Source organism: Salvelinus namaycush, chromosome 4 (genome assembly GCF_016432855.1).
Source record: "Salvelinus namaycush isolate Seneca chromosome 4, SaNama_1.0, whole genome shotgun sequence".
NCBI classification, from domain to species: Eukaryota; Metazoa; Chordata; class Actinopteri; order Salmoniformes; family Salmonidae; genus Salvelinus; species Salvelinus namaycush.
Window position 1 is genome coordinate 60,773,638 of NC_052310.1, and position 20,117 is coordinate 60,793,754.

Here is a 20,117-nt window from a genome sequence, read left to right on the forward strand (position 1 = left end):
GACACACACACAGACACACACAGACACAGACACAGACACACACACACACACACACACACACACACACACACACACACACACACACACACACACACACACACACACACACACACACACACACACACACACACACACACACACACACACACACACACACACACACACACACACACACACACACACACATAATTTCTACAGTATGTTTGAATTGTTCTATAAAGGCCAGGCCATTTCATTGCAATCATATACCCAGTTTAGGAGGCCCTGGCCGTGCTAGTAGAGTAGAGTTTATAAGATGCATGTGAGATGCTGAGGAGTCACACTGTACTGTATCTCTGTCTGTTTGTCTGTGGACAGGTTGGACACCAAAGTCATCTGAAATATCCCTGTAATCAATACAAGTAACCAACAACTAGTTGCATGTCATTGTCTGTTCTATGCTATGCTGTTTCTATGATCTGCCTGTCCTCTTTTCTCAAACATGTACTGGTCACATGGTAACTGTGGCTGGGGATTGGGTGAGAACACACACACACACAGTATACAGGGCTCTCCCAATGCTAGCAGAGAGAGAAAGGGAGAGGAACACACACTACTCTAAACACATATACACATATACACACACACACACACACACACACACACACATATACAGTTCTCGGGGAAGTGGGGGAGAGCACTGTCTGTAACTCTGCAGGGAATCCTAACACATGGACAGAAGGTATTGATAATTCTGACACACACACACACAAACACACACACACACACACACACACACACACACACACACACACACACACACACACACACACACACACACACACACACACACACACACACACACACACACACACACACACACAGTATTGATATTTCTTCTCAATACAGACACCAGCCTTTATTAGAAAGTATAAAGTCCAACAGTATATGTAAAACCAAATCCATTCGCACACACTAACAGTGTGTAACAGACCTACACATTGCGTGCAGTCAGACAGACACCAATTATAGATTGTGATCGTTGGTAATTCGGGCTACTGACTAGAGTACAATGCGACTTTAACAGACCACTTGAGCGCTGAGTCATTCCAATTTCATAGAAATCTGACTTGTTTTTGTAAATCACAAAATACTGTTTCTCTACAGTAGTGGAATGGAACAACACAGGTTTCTCAGAACATGTTGAATAAGATGAATTGTTTGAGGTGTCTCACAATGACTGAATCAGGGTTTACTCAGAATGAGGTCTAGCTGAGGTGAAGAGGAAATGGCAGTTAGTATGGTAGTATCTTAGCTTGGCCTTGTTCTGATCAATGAGTCTGCTTTCATTCCGTTAGTCTGTCTGTGGTCGCGTTGATACGTCTGTGATCTTGTGTGTGTCCTCTGCATTGTAACAGCCATTACAGATGGGGCGTCAGGTGTGTGCAAATCATCAGCGCTACTAATTGGGTTTTCCATGCGAGACTTGTGTGTTCCGGGGATTACACTGGTAATGGGGAGCGGGAATTTGACATGAACACAGATTCCTGCATGAAAATCCAATGGAGTTCTCCTATCGGGATTCACCTTTCAACTTCACAGTTTTTACACCATTTCCACTGATTTGCAGAGGTTTAGGATCAGAAATAACTCTGGATCATCAATAATGGATCAGAAATAACTCTGGCAAAAAAAACGTACTTTCTTTTTCTCTTGTTTTTCTTAGTCCCTCTATCTATTGCTCTCTCTCGCGCTCACGCTCTCTCTCTCTCTCCCTCTTGCTCCCCTCTCTCTCCCTCTCCCTGTCCCTCTCTCTCTCTCCCTTTCCTTCTCTCTCTCCCTCTCTCCCTTTCCCTTTCCCTTTCTCCCTTTCTTCCTCTCCTCTGTGTCTGTGGACTATGTATAATAGACCGATTAAACGTTTACTGCAGTGGGCTAAATCAGGATCACACGGAGTGTTTCTTGGTGGTCTTAAACAAATCCCCTTTGAAACAATAGTATACACCTCACACACATGGTTATGGGCTTAAAGAAAATAAGACACCTGTACCCTGTCAGATATAGAGCTGAAATGTATTACATTTTGAGTTTGCATCCCAAAACTACACCTTAAATACATCACAGAAGACGGATGTTCAGCTTCAAAACAATAAGTAAAAAAATAATATAAATAACATTCCACCCAGGAGGCCACTAGAGGGCGATTTGGACATTTGACTGCAGGAAAGGGGCTACGGGCTGTTGTCTAGAAATGTTAGTTTCTGCTGGTGTCTTGCAGAGTGTGCCACACTGGGTGGTTATCCCAGTTTTCAGTAGAGGCGATTCCTCCCTGCTCTCTGTTCCCTGGACTTCCCTGCTCCGGCTTTTGTCTGGGAACAAGTGTTGGTCAAACAGGCCTTTGTTTGTGGTTAGTCATTTGGCGCACCACTGAGAGTCTGGGCCAGGACAAAGACGTGTGTGTGTGTGTGTGTGTTTGTGTGTGTGTGTGTGTGTGTGTGTGTGTGTGTGTGTGTGTGTGTGTGTGTGTGTGTGTGTGTGTGTGTGTGTGTGTGTGTGTGTGTGTGTGTGTGTCTTTCTGTGGACTATGAGGCAATACAGACTGAACTCGCTATGCCTGAGTAGATGGCTTTACGTAGTGACCAACAATTTGTTTATGATAGTGATCATAATAACCATAATTATAAACAATAACAATATTCTTGGGGTTTCACAGAATTTAGTATTATAGAATATTTGCACCTTAATAATGTATATTGCAGTTATCACATCCCTGTGTAATTCTATACCTAATGCATGACACACTTTTAAGGTAATGTAATATATTTGCGGAGTTGGTCAGGGGTGAAGGGACATCCACACGTAAATATTTCAGGAGATCTTGAAAGCTTTAGCCGCTGATAGAATTCGCAAATTCTATTAGGGGACATTGTCCTTTCTCCCTGCCGTATTCCCTAATCCTGTTTCTGCAATGTTCCATTACCTCAATTACCATTATCTCACCCAGAGGTGGAATCTGCACTGCATAGCCAAGGACACAACAACACAGGGAGTGAGAGGGAGGGAGAGAGAGTGAGAGAGCGAGGGAGCCACGAATTGGAGGGAGGGAGCGAGTGAGTGACTGAGAGAAACTGAGAGAGAGAGAATGGGGATGGAGAGATAGTGAATAAGAGAGAGTAAGGACAAGGAGAGATGGGGAACAGGGGACAAAGGGAACTGTCCAAATGGCCCAGAGTTGAGGGATGTGTCAGCCTGGCCGTTTGTTCTGCTTGTCAGTGTTTGTGATGCGTGTTTGGGTAGTGTGTAGCGTGTGTAACGTGTAGAGTGGGGGTAGCGGTTTTGCATATTTGGTGAATGGGTGGGGGCATATTACATGTGGAACGGTTGGGAGTTGACATTGTCTTGGGTGTGTGTGTGCATGCACATGTGTGACATTGGTGCAGGTAGAGGATGTATGCTTGGTAAGATGGCAGATGAGAAATAGGAGACTGTGCGTGTCTGGGGCTCAGGCTGCCCAAGCTGTTTAAAGCTGGCATCCATCTTTGTTTGCTACTGCCACCCGTCCAGACGTAGCACAGAGATGTCTGCTCTCTATCATGATAGATATGGCATTACACACACTCTCACTCTCTCTCGTCTCTCTGTCTCTCCCTCTCTGAATTCCTCTCTCTGTTTTAAATAGAATAATATAATAATAATCCTACAAATTAAAAACGTATGTATTATACTTTTTCAAGCAGTGCCATGATGTAAATCTTACTGCCTGGCAAATGCTGCCATGTCCCTGACAGGCGTTTGTGTGTGTGCGTGTGTTTTAGTTGGTGTATCTTCACAGCTTGGAACAGTGGAGTTATTTTAGGCCCTGTAAAGCGATCTGCTCAGAGTGGTGCATTTCCCCAGAGAGATGCAGTAAGCTGGGGAAGTTTCAACACACACACACATTTCCTTCCATCCAGTCTCGTGTTTCATGACTCTCCACCTCTGTGTGTGTGTGCCACCTTCTCACATCTAACATCACCTAAATGCCTCTCTAGTGTCCTCAGCTTAAGGGGGTTTAGTACTTTGTGTGTGTGTGTGTGTGTGTGTGTGTGTGTATGTGTGTGTGTGTGTGTGTGTGTGTGTGTGTGTGTGTGTGTGTGTGTGTGTGTGTGTGTGTGTGTGTGTGTGTGTGTGTGTGTGTGTGTGTGTGTGTGTGTGTGTCGATATGGAAGTAGGGATGTTGTAATATGTTAGAGTATGTCTGTATAGCTTGGTGCATTATGGTCTATATGTGTGTGTGTGTATGTGTATGTGTGTGTATGTCTGACGTAGTGTGTGGGGGAGCTCACTTTCTCTCTCTTTCTTCCTTTCTTGTTCTCTGATAGCTCATTGCTGGTTACATGGCTCTGACATTTCCCAGTGTTAAAAGCTGGCAGCATGTTACTGCCCTCTCATCTCGCTCTCTCACTCTCTCCTCTCTTTCTTTCCCTCATTCCTCTCTCGCCGTCTGCGATCGGAACATGATGCTGCCAAGCTCTGCAGTTGCGGCCAACTACTGTCATGAGTGACGTGGGCTAAAGCCTAAACCCCAGCCACAGCTCTGTCCTAGGACGACCTCTGTCTGTCCGTCTGTCTCTCTCCCTCACACATTATGTCTCGTTAGAGTTGATCTGAGAGATGGCTGAATTAGAAGCAGGCTTTGACGACTCTCGAAAGCCTACATTTCCAAACATTTCAACTTTTTCCAAGGCCCTTGCACATCAATAAATGTCTATGTGAGGAGAAACAACTCTAAATGGGAATGCAAATAACGCGTAGGGGTTAGACCCTCTGCAGGTGGCAACAATTAGCAGACATTTCTGCCGATTCTAATTATCCATAATTTACTAGCTAATGCTGGACTTCCTCAACTGTAGGTGGTGACATATAAGTGTGTGTGTGTGTGTGTGTGTGTGTGTGTGTGTGTGTGTGTGTGTGTGTGTGTGTGTGTGTGTGTGTGTGTGTGTGTGTGTGTGTGTGTGTGTGTGTGTGTGTGTGTGTGTGTGTGTGAGAATTCTCCCAGTGGGTTAGAGCCACACAGAACACAAAGGGGTTTGAGTGTCCGGGGGAGGGTCCACCACTGAGTGGAGAGAACCACAGGCACACACCCCGTCTATGTCTTAACAGGATTATCCAACCCAACCGCCTACTCTCACGCCTTTCACTCACTCACCCCCCTCATCACACAGCCCAGTAGCGACTGCTGGCCTCTCACACAGAAGCCTTGCTCTCTGCACATCTTCTTCCCTCGCACATTATATATCCAAAAAGGTTGTGTAAGAAATATGTCATTCGGTGACACGCCACTCACACAGACACACAGACACAGAGAACTCACACAGACACACAGACACAGAGAACTCACACAGACACAAAAAAACAGAGAACTCACACAGACACAGAGAACTCACACGGCCCACTTTAACTGATGGCTGTTTTTGGCGACAGTGTTGACCTTTTGTTTGTTTGGATGCGCAGGGTAAATTGCAGTTGGGGAGGGTAAAAGCTGTAAGGTAAACCATGAATCCCTTTTAGTGTTGTCGCTAATTCTCTGGTTTCATACTGCCAGTCATTAGCAGGAAAATGGAGGCTTCAGTGACTGACCCCTGTCTGTTTACCTTTTGATTTGATGTGCTATACCCCACTTTATCACAAATTTGCTTTTTATCTGGAAACGAATCCTCAGTCATTATCGCCAATGTGTCTAAGGCCTTTGACATTGTATTTACGCATCTATTTGTCTGGCAGGATTGCAGAGCTAACTATGTTGGCTCGTCATTCTGAGAATAAAGTTGAATATTTTTTTTTGCTCATTCATATTGACAATTGCTTTCCTTTAGATATTTCCCCTTTTAGTGCAATGATATGACTTGTAAACAGTTGGTCTTATTATGCTCATCTGTTAGAACTTGATTCCCAGGCTCGTTTCGTCTCAGGCCTGGGTCTCCTGTGTTGTCTGGGAGTGGTAGAGCAATTAGTCTGAAGGGGAACCAACCTGTGGATGGCCCCTGGGTATATGGGCTGAATGACCCACTCACAGGTGGACCAGGATACCACAATACTGCTCACTCTTTATTGCTGTGTTTTACCATGACTATCTATGTGTATAGTTACACATTTCAGAATTCATCTGATTATTGTCTAAATGTTTGTATATCTGTGTGAGTGTTTGTGCATGTGTGCGTGCGCACGCGCATGTGCATGTGAGTGTGTGCACCTGTGGGAGAATCTGTGTATTTAGGCAGAGCATTTGAGCAGAAATCTTTATTAAATAATCAGTACTGGGTTGTGTGTGTGTGTGTGTGTGTGTGTGTGTGTGTGTGTGTGTGTGTGTGTGTGTGTGTGTGTGTGTGTGTGTGTGTGCGCGTGTGCGTGTGCGCGTGCGCGTGCGTGCACATGTACGTGTCTGTGTGTGTGACTGTGCATGAGTCTGCATCCATATAACTGGTTTCATATTGAAAGGCTTTTCAGCGGCGGCCCGTTTCTGATCTAATCTTGTAAATGAGCTGATGGAGGAGCAGGCTGGGCTTAATGAGATGACACACGCGTTGTGAAGCGGACCACAGGTCCTTTACAGAGAGACATTCATTGTTTTAAATGTTCCTTTGTTGTCACAAGCGGCGGAAGACTTCACTGGGCCGCAATTGAGAGGGCGGTTCTAGTAATGCACAGCAAGAGGCTTTTCTTCTGTGTGTGTGTGTGTGTGTGTGTGTGTGTGTGTGTGTGTGTGTGTGTGTGTGTGTGTGTGTGTGTGTGTGTGTGTGTGTGTGTGTGTGTGTGTGTGTGTGTGTGTGTGTGTGTGTGTGTGTGTGTCTTTCTGTGGACTATGAGGCAATACAGACTAAACTCGCTATGCCAGATTAGATAACTTTACGTAGTGTGTCTGTGTGTGTGTGTGTGTGTGTGTGTGTGTGCGTGTGTGTGTGCGTGTGTGTGTGTGTGTGTGCTTGCTTAAGTGTGTGTGTGTCACCATTCAGAGCAAATAATTATTACACTTGTATACTGTCTGTGCCGATATGACTTCAGTCTAAAATCAAATAAAATAGTAGAGGCATACATTTTTTGGGATCGGCCCTAATTACTGTTGTAGTATCCGCTATGCTCAGTGGTGTTGTGTTTCTCTGTTAGGGGATCTTTCTGTACATCAATGGGAGTGTGTTCTTTGCAGGGACAGCAGTCATTGTTTGCTCTGTAGCAAGCTGAGAGACTGCTTACAGTCAGCTGGGATAAAAGTGTCCCAAAGCAGGCTAGAGGAAGCTGTGATCCTCCGCGCACACACACACACACACACACACACACGCACACACACACACACACACACACACACACACACACACACACACACACACACACACACACACACACACACACACACACACACGCACACACACACGCACACACACACACATGCACACATGCACACACACATGCACACACACACTGCGTGTCCGAAGTCCTTTAGCGAAAGCTGGTCATGTGGGGCATGACCTCGATGAGAGTTGCTATGTGTTTTTTTCTTCCTCTCTTCAGTCTTATCTTTGTTAAGATTATCAGGCAGATAATTAAGATAGATTTACTCTATGATAGCTTTCTAAAAATATGATAATTTGATAAACCCGTAACACAGTGAAGGATTAAATGCATTCAAATGCAGCACAGCTGAATTGAGCTAAACTCTTTAACACATTTCCTTTGGGATCAATGATGTGTATTCATTAATAATTCATTGATTGTTGTTGTGAACATGAGTCTGACTCTGTGTCCCCTCTTCCTCTTTGTCCCCCTGCAGGTAAGGAAGAGCCGAGTACCTACACCTGCACCACCTGTAAACAGGCCTACGGCAGCGCTTGGTTCCTGCTCCAGCACGCCCAGATTACCCATGGCTTCCGCATCTACCTGGAGAGCGAGCACGGGCATGGCAGCCCTCTCACCCCCCGCATGGGCAGACCTTCCTCCCTGGGTGGCGGCGCAGACTGCCCCTCGCAGCCACCTCTCCACGGTCTCCACCTGCCCGAGGCCAGCCCCTTCAGCCTCCTCCGCATCCCAGGATCAGGCTCGGGGGGCCGGGACGGAGGGGGTGGGCACCAGCGTTTTCCCCCGACGCCGCCGCTCTTCAGTCCCCCTCCACGCCACCACCTGGACCCCCACCACCGGAATCCAGAGGAGCTGGTGCTGGCAGCCCACCATCCGAGTGCCTTCGACAGGGTGCTGCGCCTCAACCCTCCCATGCCCCTGGACCCCCCATCGGCCATGGACTTCTCTCGCCGGCTGAGGGAGCTGGCGGGCAACACCTCAGGGTCCACTCCCCCCCACTCTCCCAACCAGCCCAGCCATATGCAACGGCTGCTCCAACCATTCCAGCCCGGTGGAGGAGGAGGTGGAGGGGGCGGCAGTGGGGGAAAGCCTCCCTTCCTGTCCACCCCCCCTCCCCTGCCTCCATCCATGCAATCCCCCTCGGGTTCCCATACCACCCCCACCACCCCACTGCCATCCTCAGGCCCCCAGCCCTCCACTCCTCTGAAGACCAAGTCGTGCGAGTTCTGCGGCAAGAGCTTCAAGTTCCAGAGTAATCTCATTGTGCACCGACGCAGCCACACAGGCGAGAAGCCCTACAAGTGTCATCTGTGTGACCATGCCTGCACCCAGGCCAGCAAGCTCAAGCGCCACATGAAGACGCACATGCACAAGTCGGGCTCGCCCAACGCCGAAAAGTCGGAAGATGGGCTCTCTGCAGCCTCCTCACCCGAGCCGGGCACCAGCGAGCGAATGGGCAGCGCCAGCAGCGCCCTCAAGTCAGTGGTGGCCAAGCTTAAGAGTGAGAACAACCGCCTGCGCCGGGAGAATGGGGAGGAGGAGGAGGAAGAAGAGGAAGAAGAGGAAGAGGAGGAGGAAGAGGAGGGTGAAGAGGAGGAAGAGGAGGGGGAGGAGGAAGAAGAGGAGAAGGTGGATGGAGCTAGGAAGAACAACAACAGTTACCACTTCAGCTTGAGTCTGGAGGCAGCGCGGCACCATGAGAACAACGGCAGCATTGGGGTCGGGGGAGTTGGGGTTCGCCTGGTGGGAGGAGAGGAGAGTTCCATCCCTCGCTCACTGCCTGAGGTGATACAGGGCATGGGGTTGGCTGCCAGCATGCAGCACTTCAGCGAAGCCTTTCACGCACACAAGTGCAGCGTGCTGGACCAAGAAAACCACATACACCACCACAACCGTGAGCACACACAACGCCAGCTGTGTGACGAGGACTCAGCGCTGGAGTCGGACCGTGGAGAGGGTGGCTGCATCTCGGCTGTGGCCATAAACGGGCGCGGCACGTCCCCCAGCGAAGCAGCCTCGGTGGGCCTCTCCAAGAAGCTTCTCCTGAGTAGCCCTAGCCCCCTCAGCCCCTTCTCCAAACGCATTAAGCTGGAGAAGGAGTTTGACCTGCCTACCCCCACCATCCCCAACACAGAGAACGTCTACTCCCAGTGGCTGGCCGGCTATGCCGCCTCCCGACAACTCAAGGACCCCTTTCTGAACTTCGGAGGGGACTCCAGACAATCGCCCTTCGCCTCTTCTCCATCGGAGCACTCGTCTGAGAACGGAAGCCTGCGCTTCTCCACCCCTCCTGGGGAGCTGGGTGGGGGGGTGTCGGGCCGCAGCGGGACGGGGAGCGGGGGAAGCACGCCCCACCTTGGGGCTCCGCTGACTCGTCCTGGCTCCAAGGAAGGCAGCAGGCGCACCGACACCTGTGAGTACTGTGGCAAGATTTTCAAGAACTGTAGCAACCTGACGGTGCACCGGCGCAGCCACACGGGCGAGAGGCCCTACAAGTGTGAGCTGTGCAACTACGCCTGCGCCCAGAGCAGCAAGCTCACACGCCACATGAAGACACACGGGCAGATCGGCAAGGACGTGTACAAGTGTGAGATTTGCCAGATGCCCTTCAGCGTGTACAGTACCTTGGAGAAACACATGAAAAAATGGCACAGTGACCGCCCCTTGAGTGCCGAAATTAAGTCGGAGTAGTGGGAGTTTCCCCTGTCATCAGCCCCCACCCCCCTTCCCAGTCCCCTGTAGATTCCCCCCTCTTCCTTTGCCAGTCCGATGGACAACGTGCTCTGCACCAGCACACCCCGTTTCCATTACTCGTTGAATGCATGATCTGTATCGGGGCAATACTATTGCATTGACGCAAAACTTCAAGCCTTTCTCTTGTGCAATAATTTACATGTTGTGTACTGTTTAATTTCTGCATTTTTTTTTAATTTTTATAATTAGACAGCATGCATGGTATGTTTTGGCTAATTAAAAAAAAGAAAATGTCCCTGGTTGGTTAGTTGTTGAGTAAAATGTGTTGCTGTTTTCTTGTTCGGGTTTTTATTTTCAAAAAAAAAGAAAAGACAAGAATAGAAACGACCATGCTGCATACATTCTGTAACACATATCATGTACAGTTTTGTGTTGTAACATGGAGGATGAACAGTCTTCAGCTCAACCCTCCCTGGACGACCTGGGAATCGCACTTAACCTTCATCTTTCTAAAAGATGTTCTGTCCCTATGGGGTTAAAACATAATGTATGAATTGGCTTGATTACTTAACACAAAGCAGTGACAGCCTTTAGACTTCTTCAAAAAGAGGAGGATGTGTTAAGATTTGAATTTGTACTATCGTTTGGTAAAACAAAAAAAAAGTGTGCCTTTAAAATATCTTGAAACTGCATTGGTTAATAATCTTCCTATCTGCTATAAGCTTGGGGTCACGGCTGTATACTGGACAAGGGTTGAATCCACCCAGAGGAAAGGTTCTTGCATCAAGTACCTGACTGCTAAAGTCGACTGTGACTTACAAGATGAACTGATAATGCTAATACAGAAACTTTGGAGAATTCTGGTTAATCATCATTTAGCTACCTATTACATGTATTATAGTGTCTTCACATTTTCAGCAGGCACGGTACAGGCAGTATTGTGTATAACTGCATTGTTTGTGTATTTTCTTTCTGGTGCGGAGGTACTGAACACAAAGGTACTCTGTAATGTACAATCCTAAATTCGTGGGGACTTTGAACGTTTTGTGAAGACATCGAGCGTTGACATGTATCTACAGTAGCACAAACGTATGATGCTGCTTGGATATTTCAGAGTGTAATCTCCCAGCACACTGTACAATATGAGGGCCTTCGAATGAATACAAGCTGGTCAAAAAAGTTACACAGAATTAGAAGCTAACAGAATGGAGTGCTTTTGGGGGGGTTTCTTTTTTTACGATACATTTAAATCTTCTATCCATCAATGATGATTAACTATGAATTGCCTAAACTTGAAAGGAAGAAAAAGATTATTTAAGAAAGGCCATTGTACTCATGCCAGCGCTCTTGAAAAGAAAGAGTGGAGATTAGACAAAATAATCATACATCGGTTTGTAATAGAGGGCAGAGGTACTTTTGTTTTCTTTCTGTTTTGTACTGTTTGCTGTTTGTGTTGACGTGAAAGGAGTTTTTTCCTTGTTGAGTTGCAGACGTCCACCCCGGTTGAGGGTGAAATAGCACTTGTCACGCTGCCTCAGAGTCTGTACAGATACTCTAACGTTGTCTAACGTTGGTACAACGTCTGTATAGCGGTCAAGTCTAAAGTTTGACTGTCATTTATAGGACAAAAAAGAAGTGCACTGTTCAATTTTCCCAGTTTACAGGTATACGCTTAAGGGAAAACTTGCTAAAATGCTGACCGATGGCTAGGGGTTCCATTGTTTTACATAGTGACGAATACAGAATCTGTTGCCAGCCACTCCATCCTTGACCCTCATCCTTCACCTTTGACCACCTCTGACCTTTGTTGTTTAACCCCAGGAAACGCCAGCAAAGCACTCAGTGCTGTGACTGGGTAAAAGCTCCCTCAGCTAGATGACAAACTTGCTGCTCACACTGCAAGATTTTTTTTTTGTACAAATCTTCTTTTTTTGTATAAATATGAAAATGTTTTTTTTTAAATAACACTTCATTATCTTTAGGGGAAACTGTATTTAAGTTTGTCGTTGTTTCTCTTTTCCTCTCTGTCTTGGTGGTTTTCAAGACTCGATCACAGTATATATAAAATGGAGAATAAAAACTGTGACTTTTTATTTTGCCTTGGCTCTTCGCGGCTCTTCAGGTTGAATAAAATTTGCATTGGGGAAAGGTTTAAGATGATATATGAATATATAATAGAGAACTTAAATATAGGAAGATGCACACTCATGTCAATTCCAATGCTTAAACACACTTATGGTCTTCTTTTCTGTATTTCTAGAATGGTATTTGAATTCAATGTTCACTTAGAGTAGGCACTATAGTATTTATATTGAGGCTCGTATTTTTAACTGTTGCTTGTTCTCTCTACAGGTATTTACGTACCTTTTTTGGTAGTAAAAAAACAAAACAAGCTGCCACGGTTTATTTTTTTAATTTGGCAGGATAATATAGTGCAAATTATTTGTATGTTTAAAAATTTTCATAAAACACAATAAAAAAAAGAAGTATGCGACATTGAGCGCAGAGGGCCATAAAATGGCTGCCACGCTGCGCTGGTTCCTGCTCACAGGTTGTACATATCTTTTTTAGTTTGGTTTGGACCTCCTCCCCCTGCTGCCATTCTGTATGCAGTAATGCAAGCTGACGTCGGGCTGTTCTGTTGTGTGCTTCTGTCTTTCCCACCTATCCCACCTGACTACATTCCAACATCTTAACAAAACAAAAAAATTACTTCATATGCAGTACATCGATTTAAAAAAGCGTCAGAATAAATGAATTTTAAAAAAAAATCTATGTTTTGCAGTTTTGTTTTTCATTGCCAAATACTAAATGGTGCTTTATATTTAGATTGGGTATACTTTCATATGCAAAGCATATTTAAAAATGAAAATTAATTGGAGACGCGGAGAAGCCTGCTTGAGTTGAGCCGTTTTTTGTAAATGGCAATGCGGAATATTTTGTTATCAGCCTTTTCTATTCTTGTTCTGAGAGCTGTTTGTTGTAACTTGAACTTGAACTTTATCTTTTACTATGGGAGTTGCTATTTATTATTACCTATATGCTCTGTTTAAAATAGAGACATGGAAGGGACATTTTTTTGTTTATTTTTTGTTATAATATTATTTCTTTATTTTTTAAAGATTGGCCGGAGGTCATTGGACAAACTTAGCTCTTTTTGTTGTATTTGTTTCTGATCTCTGTTCAGTTGTATTGGGGAAACCACTGTCTTTGTTTTCTGGCAGTTGTCTGCATTATCCTGTTCACACACCCATTTTGTCCCTTTATTGAAAAACAATTAATAAAAAAAAACGAAAGTATAAATATGTTGTTTGTGTGTGTGCGTCCATGCGTGTGTGTGTGTTCATAGGTAAAGCAGCTTTAGTGGCGTGGCTGTTGACAGTTTGCATGCTATCTCTGAGCACATACATGTTACATACGTGTCACTCCTCAGTGGGGCGCAAGCGTCTTAGAGTGCTGTTAGTGTCCCCTCCCTCCCTCCCGCTCATCCTTCCCTTTTGTTTAACTACCTGCCACTGCCCCCCCCAACACCACTGCCACCCCCAACACCACTGCCACCCCCAACACCACTGCCACCCCCAACACCACTGCCACCCCCCACACTTTCTTTGTTTTAGCTCACCCACGTTTACTTAAATATCATTACCTCTCTCTGTTTACTCAGATTTATTCAAAAGTATTAATCTGTCAAAACCCATCCATCATAATAACCTCCGCCAAATGTCACCCGTTTGAACTCAAACATTAGATCCCCCTTGTAGGAGAGACACCTGGCGGCTGTGTTCATCCAATAACGCTCACCTAGTGTATTAGAAAAAGCCATCTTCACAAGAACGACAAGTGTGTGTTTTGTTCTTCATAAGAATGACAAGTGTGTTTCGTTCTTCATAAGAATGACACGTGTGTTTTGTTCTTCAAAAACCACAGCCACTTGTTTTGAGGCCCTGTTTTGTGTGAGCCAGTGGGTGACGCCTGAGCCACGTAGCATTACAGCAACTTTTTCAGTGCACATTTTTGTATTCCCCACCTCTGGAGCCGTAGCAGCAGCAGGCACCTATTTTCTCCTTGTTGAACAATGCGACTGGCCTCCGGCAGAGCCAGCCAGGCAAATAAAACAAATCAGCTGCATTCTTTCTCTCTCTCTCTCTCTCTCTCTATGATATATTAATTGTGTTATAAACTCAGGAAGCATTTAGGCCTTTTCAGCTTTACTGGGGCTCCCGAAACTGGTTTATGTGAAAATCATAATGCATTTGTCACTGACTCACTGTTATAAAATCTATACAAGCATGACCCGCAGTCCCTATAAACGCCCATGGATTTTTCTCCCGCCAGTGTTTTACAGTTGAAGATTCTCCAAAGACTTGAGAAAGAGTGTTTTCACAGGTGGTTTTGTTATTTGGCCTGGGAGCGTTGCTGAATGGATCCTAGCCAAAGTGTATGTGTGTGTGCGCGTGCGTGCGTGCTTGTGTGCATGAGTGTGTGCATGCCTGTGGCTATATTGCACATTACCGTGCTTGGCGTCTGTAAATGTATCTACCCTGTACAGCAGCCTACACAAGTCTGACCACTGTGGTATAGTGGGGATGGACACAAAGTAAATGCTACTTAATAGCCACTCACTGACAATTACTCTACACAAACACTGAATAATGGACACACGGCAGATACATCAAGCTTAGTACGAGGTGGACTCTAACTGCTGTTCTAAGGTCAATCATGGTCAATGTGTATGGGTTTTCCTTGCTATGGTGAAGGCTAGGATTGGGAAAGGGTAAGCAGATCCTAGATCAGTGCTTTATTGGAACATCCACAACATGGTCATTTTGGCATTCTTTCTTAATCAGACAGATTGATCCCAAGATAGCTACTGTGGATATTAATTGTCTATTGTGCTTCATCCTTACTGAACATTTAATAACCATTTAATAATGTCTATCTCATAAAAAGGCCATCAGCGTCGAGTCATAGCCTCCACGATCTCACACAGACCCAACTGAGAGGGAGGCGTAGAATTCATAGACAATGTGACACACACACACACACGCACGCACGCACGCACACACACACACACACACGTGAAGCATGCATGTTCTTTGCTGTGACCGTGATTTGCCAGGCCATGGAGTCGAAGTTCAAAGTTCACCCCTTTATCAGTGTCCCTGGCCTTGACTGGCCATCGTTATGTGACATCATAAATCCAACTCTCTAGCTCTCTCCCTATAGCTCTCGCTCTCTCGTACCCTCTCTCCCCCTATCTGCGGCTCTTTTGGCAATCCACCTCGCATTTCCTATTCCTTTCTTTTACTCTCAACCTCTTTCTCTCTTTACCTCTTTCTTAACCTTTAGCCCTCCCTCTCGAAAGCAAGGTGTGGACACCGCAGATAAAAGTTGAGACTAGGCATCTGTGGGGCAGGGTGAGAGAGAGATGGGGAGAGCAGAGAATGTTGGGGGGGGGGGGGGGGGGGGGTGATGTCTGCCCCCAGTTTAGAGTTAAAACGTCAGAGTGCAGACAGTGGGGTTCTGAAAAAACTGCTCCCTCCTCTATTCTTATTTCACCCCTCCCCCACTCCCTGCCTGTGTCTCAAGGAGTGAATGGGGACAGGAATGCAGACAGAGAAGATACCTCTTGGACGGCCCTTGTGTTCAAGTCAAGAAGTAGACAAAACAGACACTATCTGTCCCCTATGTCAATATGCTTGCTCACTAACTCCGTAAAGTACACCCTTCTGTACTATGTCTCAATAGTTGGGTCTCACCAGGTATTTTCTCTCGTCTGTGACCCCATAGAGAGACCTCACCTACTCTACACACACACACACACACACACACTATATTACACGTACGTACATTCTCTGTGCATACTCACATGTACACACACGCACACGCACGCACGCACGCACACACACACACACACACACACACAGGGCCGTTTCTAGCATTTTCAGGGCCCTAAGCAATATTTAGTTGGGCCCCCTCACCCACCTCGCGGGCAAAACATTTTAGTGAACCCCCTCTTGGTGGAGGAGAGAAAAATGTGTACAGTAGCTTTAAAGTTCTACACATTTTGCCATGGTGCACAGAGAAAATGTTTCCGTTTTAAAGCAAATTTCATGCTGTTCCACTCATTTTGCCATGAGGTGAGAGAAAACTTGGCACTTTTATCACAAATTTCCAGCAATTCCACACATTTTGCCATGGGGTTGAGAGACAAAATTGCAGATTTAAAGCTAATTTCCTGCAGTTATACACATTTTTCCATGACTTATGCCATATTCATAATTTCTGAGAGAGATTAACAAAATCAATGAAAATTAAATACTGAAATATCTCATTTACATAAGATTTCACACCCCCGAGTCAAGACTTTTTAGAAGAACCTTTGGCAGTGATTACAGCTGTGAGTCTTTCTGGGTAAGTCTCTAAGAGTGCTAGAGTGCTAAAGGTGTCACTACAGGCCCTGGTTCGATCCCGGGCTGTATCACAACTGGCTGTGATCAGGAGTCCCATAGGGCGGTGCACAATTGGCCCAGCGTCGTCCGGGTTAGGGGAGGGTTTGGCCGGGCTAGGCTGTCATTGTAAATTAAGAATTTGTTCTAAACTGACTTGCCTAGTTAATTAAATAAAATATGTTTGAAAATATGGAAAGTGGTACTCAGTAATGTGTTAATTTGGATATTTTCACTCTGTCAATTAGGTTAATATGCTGAAGTAACTAGAAAGTTAAAGTTACTAAAATCCTCAGTTTTCTCCTATCACAGCCATTGAACTGTGCAACTGTTTTAAAGTCACCATTGGCCTCATGGTGAAATCCCTGAACGGTTTCCTTCCTTTCTGATAAGTGAGTTAGGAAAGACGCTTGTATCTTTGTAGTGAGTGGTTGTATTGCTACACCATCCAATGTGTAATTAATAACTTCACCATGTTCAAATGGATATTCAATGTCTGCTATTTTTTTACCCGTCAACCAAATAGGTGCCCTTATTTGCGAGGCATTGGAAAAGCTCCCTGGTCTTTTGTGGTTGAATCTGTGTTTGAAATGCACTGCTCGACTGTCTCACCTTGCAGATAATTGTATGTGTGGGGTACAGAGATGAGGTAGTCGTTTCAAAATCATGTTAAACACTATTATTGCACACAGAGTGAGTCCATGTAACTTATTATGTGACTTGTTAAGCACATTTTTACTCCTGAACTTATTTAGGTTTACCATAACAAATGAGGTTGAATACTTATTGACTCAAGACATTTCGGCTTTTCATTTTAATTACTTACAAAAAAAAAATCTACAAATAAAATTGAACTTTGATATTATGAGGTTTTGTCTGTCGGCCAGTGAAAAAAAAAGGTTATTTAATTCATTTTAAACTCAGGCTGTAACACAACAAAATGTGTAAAAAGTCTTCACATAATGTGGCCTGAATCAACAATTTAATTTATTTTACTTTTTTTTATTTGTGATATCCAATTGGTAGTTACAGTCTTGTCCCATCGCTTTCAAATAATTTCCTATAAATAGTCAGTTATTGGAAAACATTTAAAAATACTTATTTCAAATACTATTTTCAAATACCTGGGTAAAATGCATGGGAATGAATTTGAGTCAGTGTTTTTGACTATTTTCAAATACATACCAATACTTCCCAAGTGTACTTCAAAATACATTCCAACATTCAACTAGTCTTTTCACATACTTCGAAATGTATGTGAAAGTTATTTGAAGTAGTATTTGAACAAAGGCCTGGCGTGTGTGCATCTGCATGTGTGTGTTTGTGTGAGTTTGTGTGATAGCAGCCAGGTTGCTCAAGATCCACTGCGAAATTTGACGTTCTGGCTTCTCGGAGCAACTGTGAGCACTATTACCATTAAGTAGGCTTGGGATTTGTTAGGCCATTGTGAACTATGATGGTGGATGGGTGTAAGCCGCGAGCTCTGGCTCCGAGGGTCAAGAGTTCAACTTCAGTGCTAGGCACACATTTATTTAAAAACATTTTTTTTAACTTATCCATAACCCCCCCCCCCCCACACACACACACACACACATAACTCCCTCGATCCCTGGATCTCAGACCGTTTATGTGACACATTGTGTCTCGATCTCAAAAGGCTTGTCAAACCCCATTGTGGAAAGTGGCCAAAACCACACATATAAAATAGCTTTTTTGTAAAGCCAGCTCTTTCCGAAGACAACCTCATTTTTTCCCAATCCTAGACTTTAAAAAAACATTGGACATAAGTGCATACATATATAACAGTTGATTATTCAACTTTACAGTAGTCTGTTTCTCGGTATGGTAAGGGAAAGGGGATACCTAGTCAGTTGCGCAACTGAATGCATTCAAGCGAAATGTGTCTCCAGCATTTAACCCACTACTGTTATTTCACAGGTGAAAATGAACTAAGTCAGGTCACCAGGTTTCTGCTTTCTGAGTAGTGGAAGAGAGGAAAGAGAAGAAAAGGGGCAGGATTGGTATGTTCCCTCCTGCCTTACACCCCTTGGGCACATTGTATTCCAAACGAACACTCACACACCACATGAACACAAACATGCTTGTACACTTTTCTCACCGTTTCCCAGAAGACCATTTCTATGGAACACACCCTTTGCCCCTGAGCGCTGGCTGGTCACATGCTTGACCTGTTCTACTGGCCCAGCCACACCTTTGCAAATACACGTGGATGCACACAAACACACACACACACACTCACATTCACACACGTGCATGCTCACACACAAACATAGACACACGTACACACCACACACACACACCTGTTTTTGACCTCACCCGCAAGTGATCTGAGTGCTGAGTGATGCTGGGAGGCTCTCTAGGTAAGTAAATACGACCGCATGAAAGACGTCTCTCACACACACACACACACACACACACACACACACACACACACACACACACACACACACACACACACACACACACACACACACACACACACACACACACACACACACACACACACACACACACACACACACACACACACATACACAAACAAACACACACACACAAACACACTTCCCATGTCTGTGTAGGTTCCGTTGGGTTGTTGTAGTATTTATTTGTTCCTGCTGTTTAAAGACATTGCTGATTGGGGAGTGTCTATCATTACAGCACATTGCTGCTACTAATTAACCTCCTAACAATTTACAATTGGCCATGCCGTTTACGTGGCTATGCTAACACACTGGTAACAATTACCGAAATACAGAATTATCACACAGAAACATCGTTCACTGAGGCAAATGCCACATAATTAAGGGAAGAGTTTGTGTGTGTTCATGGCATGAACCACACACACACACACACGCACACACACACATGCACGCACACACACAGGTCAAATTCTGATCTGGCCACAGCATAAACAGCCCGTTTTGGATTAAAAAGCAGTGAACTTTCGCCACGTAAATGATTCTAATTTTCCTCTCACTCCTGTTTTTTTCCCACCCAATCTCTTTTTCTTCTTCCTTTCGTTCTCTTTTCAAAAGCTCATTAAACCAGAGCGCTAATGATCATGTAATGAGAGCACTTAATAACTCAAACCAAAGTTGATTCTATTTATTTGTATTCAACGCTCTGCTCTATATTTCCAGTGGGATGTGTGCAGGTCTATTGAGACAGCAGCTGTTTTACAGTATGTCCTGGAAATAATCAACATCTATTTTTGGTGGGAAACCTTAATTCAAGACCCTCCGTTTGTAAGTTTTCCCTTTTAACAAGCTGAAAGTAACATTGTCACTCAACGTGTGTATTGTCCCTAACACTTTACATACACCTGCTTCCACACATGCGAACGCACACATGTACACACTCCCTCTGCTGATGCGATATTCAAGTTACGAAGAAGTTGGTATGGAATGGCATGTGACCCAGTCACAATTTCCTTGAGTAATTCCAAGAACAAGTCTGTACACTCAAATACTCCATAGAAAGTTCTGAAACACCTGAGCCAGATCTGGTTGTATTGGATTGATTGTCACTCTGAAAAAAAATATCAATTGGAGCTCTATTCAATTAGCCCCACCGACCCTTGATAGCCAGTGACTGATTCCGACCAGGGAAAGTAGGTATGTGCCACTATCTGAGCAATCACAGACT

General features: G+C 44.9%; 1 protein-coding gene across 1 annotated transcript in view; it reads left to right on the forward strand.

The window, feature by feature from the left end:
- The window catches only part of LOC120046689 (B-cell lymphoma/leukemia 11A-like), a 52,517-nt gene extending 39,222 nt beyond the window's left edge, over positions 1–13,295 (forward strand). Inside the window, exon 3 of the mRNA XM_038992107.1 lies at positions 7,784–13,295. Within this exon, the coding sequence (XP_038848035.1) occupies positions 7,784–9,999 (2,216 nt within the window). The 3' untranslated portion in view covers positions 10,000–13,295. The remainder of the gene's footprint in view (positions 1–7,783) is intronic.
- The last annotated feature ends 6,822 nt before the right edge of the window (positions 13,296–20,117 follow it).